This window comes from Lepidochelys olivacea (genome assembly GCF_965140295.1).
Source record: "Lepidochelys olivacea isolate rLepOli2 genome assembly, chromosome: 12".
In the NCBI taxonomy this organism is placed as follows: Eukaryota; Metazoa; Chordata; order Testudines; family Cheloniidae; genus Lepidochelys; species Lepidochelys olivacea.
In genome coordinates this window covers 11,112,918-11,125,813 of record NC_140422.1, presented here as the reverse complement: position 1 = coordinate 11,125,813, position 12,896 = coordinate 11,112,918, and the positions used below count along the sequence as shown (strand labels likewise).

Below are 12,896 nucleotides of genomic sequence, written 5' to 3'. Positions count from 1 at the left end.
GTCACCATAATTATGTATATTAACAAGGATATGATGAGCCAGGCTTGGGAGCTCTCCATAGACACTAAGGTCTGTGTGAGACTGTTCCATAAATCCAAACAGCAATCTTTCCCAATTGACACACTTTGGTAATTCTGAGGAGATTTTTCAAAGGTGCAAAAGGAAGTTAGGTGCCCAACTCCTATTAAAAGTCAATGATAACGGGGCACCTAACACCTGATTGCATGTCCCCCAAAAGGGATGCATACTGGGGGGTTTGGAGGGGTATAAGGAGACTTCCATAAGGGCAAGGCACAGTGAGAGTTTAGGGACAACTCTGTTCCTATTATCCCGGGGGTGCACAGCAAACTCCCTTGCAGGCCAGGCTTCAGGAGATATTCTGACGGCCACTGGAACTCCCTTCATGCCGGAGTGGCTTTGCACCAACCCCAATGCAATGGTATGCCAGTGAACCCTAAAGGAGAATAATGCTTACACAAAGTATGGGTCCAATTCTGCTCTCAAATGCATGCACATGGCTTCCATTTATCTCCTTGGCAGTTGCACAAACAATATCTGAAAAGCAGAATTTGGACATTTGTATTTTCTGTTCCCTCAAGTACTATAAACACAGAATGGAGCATTAAAAATACAGGACAGTTACATAAGGAAGAAGAAACAGTGAAATTTATTTTTGCTTTCCCAGTGCAAAAATAACCCAACGTTGGCAGCCAGCCACTGCTCATTTTCCTCCAAACCAATATAAATGCATTTAGGTGACCTTAGCGAGAGGAACAGCAAGTGTATTTAGTTTATTAATATAATGGGACACTAAATCGGGATAGACTCAGTACTTAAATGACAGGAATTTTAAAACTGGTGTAATCTTGTAGAAAATGTCCTGTGTCGTGTATGTCTGCCAAGAAACAGGAGTGTTAGCGATGAAACTGTTGGAAAGCCACTTGAAATCTAAGATAACCCTGACTGCTAATTGAATTGTAGCATCTACTATTTCTAAATGTACAACCCTTCCACCTCGTTCACTGCTTTGCTGTATACCTGTGATCAGTTGTATCAAATCATGCTTATGTAGAGAATTTACATTACGTAAACTGATTTTTTTTTCTTATATATTTTGCTTTGGAAAATGTATTCCTGCCTATAGCGGACTGGGTTTCAGATGGATAAAAGCTTCTTCCAGCTTAAACTCCTCAGGTGGTGCTTGCCACCTTTTGGTTTCAGGTGCAGAGTGTCAGTATTTTTGCCTTAGACCTTTAGACTGTGTTTCGTTCTGATTTGAGAAGACACAAGGAATTATCTGTCTTAAAAAGGGTCTGAACTCCTTTTTATATTGTTGGCAGGCTTTTCTATTGCTAAAATTAAGAGTTTTGATTGCCTCTTGTTTGTGAGGCAGCTAGATAGCTCCACTGTGTATCAACAATAAATGGCACTTATTACTGTATATTAACATGATTGTGTTTATATATGCAACATAATGATCCTGTACAATTCAGCAATGACAGAGGAGACTTTTTTTATTCCTGAAGAATGGAAGTGAAACTGTTTGTTACTTGGATTAATAGGATACTATGTACCCAGGGCTCAGTTCTGCCAATTATTGGATAGCAATGGGATAGTAAGATAATAAATGTGAGTGAAGCTGGAAGAATCAGGCCTATATTTCTTCTGTTCAGCATGTGATGCTCAATGGGTTTTTTAACTCTCACTAGCCATTGTCCCTGAAGCTTCTCATGTCCTTTCAACCCAAAGGACTAAATGTTGGGGGCTGTTAACTTCTTACAGAACAGGTGGAATTTTAAGGCTCCAGATATTTGTTTCTTTTTTAAAAAAAAAACAAAACTGAAACTCAATGTTTGTCCAATGCAAGGAAGAACACCAGCTGAGAAATGGAGGGCACTTTAAAGCTCCATTGGTCACTGAATCATGCTGAACACTTTGGGCAGAATTTGGTCTGTATTAGCCATATTGTACTCTACATATGTAATGGAAATGATACTCTACTTCTCTTGGGAGGGACTATAGCATTTCTTGAACTTGTCCCTGTCAAAGCTGATGAAATTATAATAACCTCCTTCTCTGAATAGCCAAATGTTCAAAGAAATTCTGGATTCTCCCTGGGGATTCCATAATGTAACTTGAAATGAGTGTGGGAAACTATATTATATTATAAACCTCTGGCATATTTTTTTCCTTAAATGATCTGCTAATGTACATTTTCACAAATATACATCAGGCAGTGTAAATCATAATACAGTGTAATGGCCTATTTTTATTCCCAATCACCTATTCCCAAATCACCTGGTGTGGTGGTGGTGGTGTGGGTTTTTCAAAATTCTCCTGCAAATAACTAATGCCCCAACTCTGAATACAACTAAATTTGCCATGTTTTTTGTAACCCCATCTGTCATGTTTCTGGCTGACTTTTCAGACAGCATAAATGTTGAAAACATGCTTCCAAATTACTATTCTGTAAGCAAAAGCAGCTCTGTATTGAGTTCAGATACAAGGTACATGCAACAATTCCACTTTTCCTCTTTCAAAATACAATGCACCATCCAGGCTCCTCCTTTGGTGACTTTGGGGTTACTTTGCTTATTTTTAATTTCTGTTCTGCTTTCAAGCCAGTTGTGTCCCAGTTATTGAGGACACCATCCAGGAAGACTTCCCCCCCACCCAGTTCTGTCAAAGGCATTCTAAATATTTTGGCAATTCAGTAGACCACTCAAACGATAATCATCTGAGCAATGCAATATTAATAGTAAGCCTATCTCTTTGCTCCACCACACACTTTAGGAATATATTGAATGTCCTAAGGGTCCCGTAATATAAAGTTGTACTTGGGTAAATAGTTCTTACTCATGGCAAATAGTCCTGTTTTGACAGCATCAATTCATCTAGCGTACCTTAAGATAGTTGCCATTAAAAAGTCAAAAACATTAATCAACCTCTCACTCTTTCTTTTCTATCCAGCCACCTCTTCTCTCCTCACCATAATCAGAGTTCAAGGACATAGCCGGCCAGCATTCAAGCATATATTTTCCCCTAGAGACTTTGTGACTCATCCAAGTATATACTGAGCTAGCTGTCCTGATTACTGGTGAAATTATTCTTCTTTTCCTGACAGTCATCTTATTTTCTTTTTAGAGATAGTGCTTTATAACTGTCATTGTGTGCTTTATAAAGTTCTCAGGTACCCTTGCTCTACTCCCATTTGCCTCCCTCGGCCGTCATCTCATCCCACCTGCACACATCACTTTATTTTTCTAGTTAAACTCCCAAATGGAAATTTTTGGCAAGCAAGTGATCTGAAGGGGTGACGTCCACAATTGCTGCATCTAAGGAAAGCAAAGAACGTCAAACACACAATCTTTGCAATGGTAATTCTGTCCATCAGAGGTAGTGTAAATCTCACAGGTTTTAATGCTGCTTTCTTATAAAACAATTAAAGGCACTAGATTTTAGAGGAAACTGCTTTTTAAGAGAGGTAAATGTGTCAAAGAGAGGGATGCTCCTACTCTAGTTTGGCAGCTGAGGCATAAAAATAGCATTGTTTCTTTAGTGATGAAGAGTTATCTTCCATTATTAAAATGGGATTTATTGTGCTTCACAATAGCTAGGCTTGGATGAAGTCCACAAAGTAAATCATCTCCTGAGGTCCCTTCCAACCCGGATACTCTATGATTCTATGATCTGAGCTCAGTCAGAATTCACTTACTTGGTAGAACTTCTCTCTTTGCTCATCATCTCTTTCCCTGCCCCCCCCCCCCTATAATTGGGAAAATAGCTATTAGTTTGTCTCAAGCAGCTGATAAATGTTTTTACTGACACAATAAAAGCTGCTGCTCTATAAAGAACAATTTATTGCAGCCCCAGGTGCTATTTAAATCGTTGACTGATTTAATCTGGCATGGTCTTGACCACCTTTTGTTTTCTGATAGACCCCAGTTCCCTTAGCGACCCAGCAGGAACATTAGCTTAGCCCGAAGGCAAACTTGACATTTTGGCACAGACCAAAAATGTGGAAATATTTAGTTCACGTAATACCTATGTCCATTAACTGTGAAGCTTTTGTTCCAAAGATTTTTTTACGGGGGAGTGGGAATTGGTTTGTTTAAGCAAGTAACAATACTTTAGTTGGCATTCAGTTTTCCTTGTGTTTACATAAGGTATGCTTTGCTTGATACACATTCTCAGAAAAACCCCTCCCACCCCAAATTAAAATCTGTTAATTAGCACCACTGCCAGGAAAAGTTCCACATAGGCTTTACAAGTCACAATCCCTGTCATGGCATGTTTCTATGAAGGAATAAGCTTAACATTTGTGAAAAATGAATTCCTATTTCCATTCCTGCCTCGCATTTTCAGTTGCTCAGAATCTTCTTAAAAAAAAAAATCCATTTGGACTGAAACTTTCCATACTTGGGCTCAACCCATGGGTGGGTTTGTTCGGAATGTTTGAGTTAAATGGGTGGATCCATTTGGATGATGGGGAGACAAATATTAGCCAGGAACTGACTTTCGACATTATGCTTTTGTTCATGCACACATCCATTCACACGTCGATACAGGAGTGCCGCTGAACAGATTGCAAAAGAGGGAGGAGAAGCAATCAAAACGGGCCAAACTTGAGTGGCGTTGTAATTCTGTGTGCCAGGTCACACTATCACTCACTCAAATTTGGCCCAGCCACCCCTCCATCATGCCAGCAGTGAATGGAATCTGCCATTACACCACCCAGCTCCAGTCAGAGACTAGGAGGGTGGGAACCTCAGCTGGGCCCCTGCTGAGTTCAGATTCTCAGAAGTGGGGGGAGGGCATGCCCCCCTTGTTTAAAAAGTAGTGGGGGACAGTGACTCTCCTTCCCCATCTCTGGCACCCATGCATAGATACCAGTACAAGCATGAATGTAATACCTCTACAAACATTCATGCGAACAAAAACAGTCACAGAAATAGTCATGAAAAAGCAAACACAAATGGTGCAAATGTGGTTGGAATGAACAGAAATTTGGAATTCATGAATACATTGGGGAGATGTTACTTCTTTATATATATATAAAACTTTAGGATTCCAGATACTGAGAACTGATCATCATGTTACTTTTTGGACACCTACTTCTTTCAGATAAGAGAAAACAGTTTCTCTCCAGGGCCAGTGGGCTCCACTGTGGTTTATGTAGGATTTGAGTGGTCTCTGGGCCTCATGCTAGCCCTCAGCACAGGGATGATTTACTCCTTAAATCCATAATGACGCCATAAGCAAATCACACAGCAGACAATTGTGCAGGGGCATCTGCAGTGTATGAAATTTCATCCTGACTAAATACAGTAGTCTTTATGCAGTTGAGATGAAAGAATATTGCTGTGTTAAAGGATAATTTTCAGTTACAACTGGGATCTATTTGCCATATTTTTATTAAGCTGTTCTTTTACACCTATAAATTTGATGGCTATGTCCAGAACAATTATTTATGCAAGAACCATGCCAACTGTCATAAGTGAAGTAACAAAACATTAGTAAAAAGAAAAGGAGGACTTGTGGCACCTTAGAGATGAACAAATTTATTTGAAGTGAGCTGTAGCTCACGAAAGCTTATGCTCAAATAAATTTGTTAGTCTCTAAGGTGCCACAAGTCCTCCTTTTCTTTTTGCGCATACAGACTAACACAGCTGCTACTCTGAAACAAAACATTAGTGTGGACACATTGATAAAACAGCTTTGCTGTTTATGTATTTCAGAGATTGCAGTGAAATTCTCTTTAGCACAAATGTATTTATTTAGGGTATTTGGTCATAAAACTTAAGCGCATCATAACTACTTTCCCAATGAGAAACAGAGATCACCCTGGCAGTCATGTATTAAAAGTGATATAGATTCTCTCAACTGGTGATTCAATCAAATGTTGGGTTTATGATATCAAATCCTTCTCATGATTGCAAGAGCCACCAATATGTAGGGGTTTTTTTTCCCCCATGTGCCACGTTATAGAAGCACAAATGAAACTGGGAAAGTGGCTTTCAAGAAATGTGAAGAAAGTGAGCAATATATATAGATATATATACACGTCTGCTATGGAGGCCCCTTTTCAGAGCTGTTATTTGAAAACAAAAATGAAGCATGTCATTTGAAAGCTACTTTTAGAGGACTCAAATGATGAGAGAGCAGGGTTTGATCTTAAAGGACAAGGCAACTAACTGAAGCATGTATCATCACCTCTTACATTTAAAGTATATGACTCTTTTTACTTTAAAAGATTTCAGAAGCACTTAATAAAGGTTACTAATTTATATTTATAGAACCTACATTCTCTGTTTTTAGGGTTGCAAAAGGTTGTTGAGCGTGTATAAATCACCCATAGTAACAGACAGCTGCTTTGGTGGCATGCAGCCACTGATCAACCGTACAAATCAAGATTCAAAGAATTTAGGATAGGAAGTTGGGAAGAATACTTTATCTAACTGAACTGGGCAGAATTAGGAAAGTCAAATGTTAAAGTCACATGATTAAAATGGGGGAGAAGATTTTATATATGACCATTTAAAATGTTAAAAATAAAAGTAAACTTTACAGAGATGATAGTCAGCACAGGTTTGCAGAGTTAGTTTGAGATTGTCAGAGTGTGAATAGAAATAAAAGAATAAAGAAGTATGCATTGTAACTACAGTAAAGTGGCTAGAGTGTTTTGCTGAAAAGGAATGGATTACTCCTGAGCTAAAAGTTAAGCAGATGCTCAAGTATGTTGCTGAATTGAGGCCTTTAAATTGCACATTTCTAAAGCACTAAACAGCAGTATTGTCTGATGGACTATAAGCCTGATTCTCAGTTGCTGTTCTGACCATGTAAAGAGACACTGATGTAAATGAGAATCAGCTCCTACAAAATTTTAAAGCCAGCATATCAGAGTTAAACAAGTTTAATAAAATATGAGAAACAGTGCAAGCAGGTGGGCTGAATCCTGTAGCTACACAGAAACAGATCATAGGAAAAAAATCCTTCTATAGGTGAAGAATTGTAGGTTAAGAATATCAAGGATTTGGTATGTTCTTCATATTGACAGTGATGGAGCAGAGCTGTACTGCTATATTGAAACTGCAAAGAGGGGGATGTGGGAACAAAGTGCCTTTATTTGCAGAGTTGCAAGTCATATATCCCATGATCGAAAAGACTTTAGTTACAAAATGCTATGCTGGGGGGAAAGAATTAGTTAAATGTGGTTACTGAAGCGAAGTTATGCAAGTCAACTGGTTCCATTTGAATTGTTCCCTAAGAATAGGCATTAGTACTGTGGTGACACCTTTCAACTCTCGTAAACAAGTTCCTATGAGAAAAAGCCTTCAAACTTGTGGCTCTTTGCCCATTAGTTTTGGGATGAAAAACAAACCTGCAAGCTGCAACATCCTTCTCCAGTGTATTAATACTTGGAAGTTCAGTACATCTACATGAGCGTGTGACACCGGTCAAAGAGAAGTATTGAGCACTGAAGCCAAGAGCCATTTTTTCTCTTGAAGATTTCTCTAATTACTTTATTTGTGTTGTCTCTAGGCTTACAAGCAAGGAATCTTTTTTTATTTATGTGTTTATTTTATGGTGGTTCTGACCAGGAAATTTTTTCCAAGCTATCACAGCAGTAGTGGTCATGTAATTATAAACTGATGTGGGAAAATAGTCTTGGCACAGATTAAACTTTTGCAAAGTGATATGTCCTATTGGGAAAGGCTACCAGGAGAAATTCAATTCAAGGATTTCAGCAACAGATACAAAGCTGGAGGTTGGGGGGGCGGGGGGAGAAATTTGCATTCTAACCTTATGGAAGGTGGACATTTTACAATTATTTTGCATAACAAATTAAAACTGCCAGTTAATACATAAATTTCTGTTCTAATAAAATACTATGGGTGGAATGTAAGTATTTCCAGTCAGGAATGAAGTTCAAGAAAGATCCAATGAATATGAGTTAGCATGATTTTTATAATTTTTTCTTCCGTATACTGAGCTTTCTACAATTAGACATGTCTTTATCAGTTTGAGACTAGTTGCAATACATTTTACATGGGACTACCCCTGTAGACTCTCAGAACCTTCAGCTACTGCAGACTACGGTAGCCTACTGGAGACCTTCACAGGAAGGACCTCATGCCTACCCATTGGCTCCCAACTTGTTCAGGGGTGAAATATGGTTTAGAAGCCCTATGGAGCTCTATAGGGTTTAAGGCCTGCCTATCTGAAAAAAACCCATATCCTTTTCCTCATGCATTGCCACAGAATATGATATGTGCGGAGGTACTCACGCTAACAGACCTCGAGTTAAATGAGCTGTGGCTGGAGATAGGATGTTTCCTACGAGAGGTTCTCATCTCTGGAACAAATGTCCATCTTTGGTCCCATGGAGCCTGACACCCTGAATTTAAAGAAAATGCTACAAAAATGTTTATTTTCTCAGGCTTCTGAGAAAGGGACAAGTAGAGGATGGTGTCAGTGAGGTAAAGGATGGGTGCTTGCCCAGGTAGGTTGGGTGGCTCCAGAAGTTTTTATTTTTATGTCTTCCACTGCTGCTTATGTCTATATATTAAATATATATACATGAGAATTTAGGTGTATCATCTAAAAGGAAATACATGAAAATAATCATATTTCATCCTTGGCTTTATGTTCCTGATGAGATATGGGCCTGATTCTCCTTTAAGGGCCTGATTCTCCTCTCACACCAGTTTCATGCTGGCACTAATTGGCAACCATGATGCTATTTCAACAGAGATTCCAAAGACTGAGTCACAATGGAAGCTGAACTATATTCTGATCTTGAAGTCCTAGCCCAAATAACACTTTTTGATGGGTGCCTTAGAAAGACCTTAAGTGGACAGGCCCAGGAGCTTCCTCCAGTTCACTGATAGGACAGTAGGAAGAAACTTGTACTGCCACTGTGTATACTGTGTCTGGTCACCCAGAGGGTTCTAGCTTTTAGTGCTGTATACATGACACCTCTCACACGTACCACACACACACACAAAGAAGAAGAAGAAACAAATAAGGTATTGAGAACCTTAGCTATCTAGATGGTTTAGAGGAACACCTAAGTGCTTAAATGATAGTTTGGTTAATTTGAGAGAGACTGTCTGCTACTCTTCTCTAGCCAATGTCAATTGCATAGAAGTCTGTTCTGCTTCTCATTTTCATGGATGCCTCTTTCCACAGAGCACAGTAACAACCATTGGATGTAGCTAACTTTCAGCTACAGTTTTTAAGTAGTGTTTGGTTATATAAGGTTTGGCTCATGACGAAAGTAATAGGCTCATGTATTTGCAACTGCTAATACGAATTTATAAATGCTGATCAAGTGATCCAGGTGAGTCTGCCGTGTTTATAAACACATGTTCTATGTCATTCATTTAACACAGCAAGTTTGATTACAATTATTTAGAGTCTGATGTTGCAGTCTCATCAAGCAAACCCTCTGTCCCTGGCTGCCCAATGATTTCAACAATCAAAACTCCCAAACTTTTCCTATAATTGCTGCTTTTTACTTTTTTACACATGTGAACATGTCATTTATTTTCTAAGGTATCTTCTCTGTCAGCAGTGTTAAATTAGGAGATATTGACAACGTGTACCGAGATAATAGTTTTGGTATTATTGAGTAGTTTCCTGCAATGCTTTGGGAAATCTAAACCAGGGCATTGTAGCCTTTTTGTTATGTCATTATACTCATTAATAACCTGGAAAAGGGGGTGAACAGTGAAGTTTGCAGATGCTACAAAATTATTCAAGCTATTTAAGTTCAAAGCAGACAGCGAAGCGTTACACAAGGATCTCACAAAACTGGGTGACTGGGCAACAAAAGGGAAGATGAAATTCAACATTGATATGTGCAAAATAATGCACAGTGGAGAAAATAATCCCAACTATACATATGCAAGGATGGGCTCTAAATTAGCTGTTATCACCCAGGAAAGAGATCTTGGGATCACCGTGGATAATTATAGGAAAATGTCAGCTTAATGCGCAGCAGCAGTCAAAAAGGCTAACGGCATATTAGGGCTAGTAGGAAATAGATAGAAAATAAGTCAGAAAATATCATAATGCCACTATATAACTCTATGATATGTCCCCACTTTGAATATTATGGACAGTTCTGGTTGCCCCATCTCAAAAAATGTACAGTGGAACTGGAGAAGGTTCAGAGAAGGGCAACAAAGATTATCAAGGGTATGGAAAGGCTTCGGTTTTTCACCTTCCTCTGTAGCATGGGACACGGGTCACTTGCTGGAGGATTCTCTGCACCTTGAAGTCTTTAAACCATGATTTGAGGACTTCAATAGCTCAGGCATAGGTGAAAGGTTTATTGCAGGAGTGGGTGGGTGAGATTCTGTGGCCTGAGTTGTGCAGGAGGTCAGACTAGATGATCATAATGGTCCCTTCTGACCTTAGTATCTATGAGTCTATCTATGAGTTTAGGGCTGGGTAGCTTAGAAAAGAGATGACCAAGGAGGGATATGATAGAGGTCTAAAATCATGAATGGTGTGAACAGAGAAGTGTTATTTACCCTTTCTCACACTACAACAACCAGGGGTCACCTGATAAAATTAATAGGCAGCAGGTTTCATACAAACAAGAGGAAGTATTTTTTCATATAATGCACAACTAAGCTGTGGAACTCATTGCCATGGAATGTTGTGATGGCCAAAAGTATAACTGGTTTAAAAAAAGAACTGGATAAATTCATAGGTGATAGGTCCAGCAATGGCTATTAGCCGAGTTATGAAGGAACCACCACCAGGCTTGGGGAAACCCTAAACTAGAGCCCTGCATGGGGCTATTCCTTAATCCTGCTCCCACTCACACTTGCTATTATGGCAGTGGGTCCTGTGGAACTGCAGGTCTCTACACTTGTCCCGTGTAGGTCTCTACCCTAAACCTCTATCAGAAGCTGGAAGTGGAAGACAGGAGTGGATCACTCCATAATTGCCATGGTCTGTACAATCCCCCTGAAGCTCTAGCATGGAGACAGGATATTGGGCAAGATGGACCACGGTGTGACCCAGTATGGTGGCTCATATTCTTATTCTAAACTGAAAGATAAGCAACTAGGCAGATTCTAGAGAAGGTTACCGAAAGATGAAATGGCATGCATTACAAAGGGAATGTGTATTTCTTCACACTGCGCTGAAAAACTGGTAGCTCCTCTGAAGACTTACAAATATGTGGATTTACTTTACAATCAGTGCCTTCTTTGTGGGTTTTTTTACATGACTATGAGTGAGTTGTGTAATTTGACTACAAGTACAATAGCCTATAGGCATAATAAAAAAAGCATCTGTATTCATTTTGCCACTTTAATGTTTGAAATGCATTGTGGCTTAACTGAAAATGAAGCTCAACATGTCTTTCTCAGCAGTCATGTGATTTACAGTTAGAATATCATGTGAATGGGCAATTAGGGAGAAACCCTGGTCCCTTTGAACTCCATTGCAAAATTCCTGTTAGCTAAAATGGGGTCCTTCATCCTTACGCAATTTCTGGTTTGGAAGTAACTCATGTATATTTTTCTGAGACTACAAATAACAAATTTGTTTGGTTTTTTGCCACCGTCTAATCATTTTTGCCAACTTGAAGTCTGTGTATCTTCTGTTTGTGCTTAACTTGCAGGTGTGGACAGATTCAGTGAAGACATCCAACAAATGATGGGCTTCAAACCGGGCCTCTACTGGCGACTGTGTTGGAAATTTGTTAGCCCTGCTTTTTTATTGGTAAGGGGTGATTTATTTATTTATTTTGTCCTGGAAAGAACACTATGAGGATGCTTCCTACCAGCTTATTCATACTAAAAGCAAGATATTAAGCAAATTCATAACATTACTCATCAGGGCCTACGCTACATGTTTTGTTGCCCAGGGCAGTTTTGATTTCCAGTGCTCTCCAAACAGCTGAGGAGAACAAAACAAATACTCTGCCCACCCAATTTGGATGCAGACACACATCCTGCATCTGAGGAAGTGAGCTGTAGCTCACGAAAGCTTATGCTCTAATAAATTGGTTAGTCTCTAAGGTGCCACAAGTCCTCCTTTTCTTTTTGCGAATACAGACTAACACGGCTGCTACTCTGAAACATCCTGGATGTTAATTTGGCACCCTCAGAACCAGGTGTCCAGAGCAACTGCCCTGATTACTGGACCCTAAGGCTGGCTCTGTTACTCGCTGTTATCCCCAATGTTGTCAGCCAGGATAGCAGAAGCCATTTTGACTCGTTTTCACATTTGGAGAGGCTACATTTTGGGTGAAATTTGTCAGACAGGGGAAACAATGGGTAGTGGTCAAGACCACCTAATGCAGTTCCCCAAACTGGAGATAGTGGCTGTGCTTGGTAACCCACCAAACCCTCTGATGGTGGGAATGCTCTCCCTATCCGAAGACAGTGTGCGTGTGTGTGTGTGTGTTGAAGGAAGGAGCAGTACAGTCCTCAAATTCTTTTTTGCAGAAAGTGAACACCAGGTAGGAGGTAGAGGTTAACTGTATGGGATTTAAAGGCCATTTGGCCTGGAAGGGTCCTCAAGAGGTTCAACTAAACATTTTAATCTTTTGAGGTATCTCCATCATCAGATCTGTGTGTAGATCTATTGGCTCTATTGAAGTTGGCTTGGAGAACTGTGTGTGTGTGTGGTGGTAAGTGTTTATATTAATGCTGAGGTTTACATATTTCTCATTTTATTCTCCTCTGATCACTGTACAGACTATAAGGCTGATGAATCCTTGGTGTCTTGTTGGGTTATAGGTCAAGTTTATGTTCTGTCTTACCAAAAACAGTCATTATGCCCCCAGCTTCAAATTCACTTCCCTCATTTCAGTTGCCATGAATTCCATTTTAAAAGCACACCCCTTTTGGACTGACTTCCTTCTTGGG

General features: G+C 39.6%; 1 protein-coding gene across 1 annotated transcript in view; it reads left to right on the top strand.

The window, feature by feature from the left end:
* The window catches only part of SLC6A2 (solute carrier family 6 member 2), a 107,623-nt gene that overhangs the window by 77,191 nt on the left and 17,536 nt on the right, over positions 1 to 12,896 (top strand). Inside the window, exon 11 of the mRNA XM_084644267.1 lies at positions 11,645 to 11,745. Coding sequence (XP_084500393.1) covers positions 11,645 to 11,745 — 101 coding nt within the window. The remainder of the gene's footprint in view (positions 1 to 11,644; positions 11,746 to 12,896) is intronic.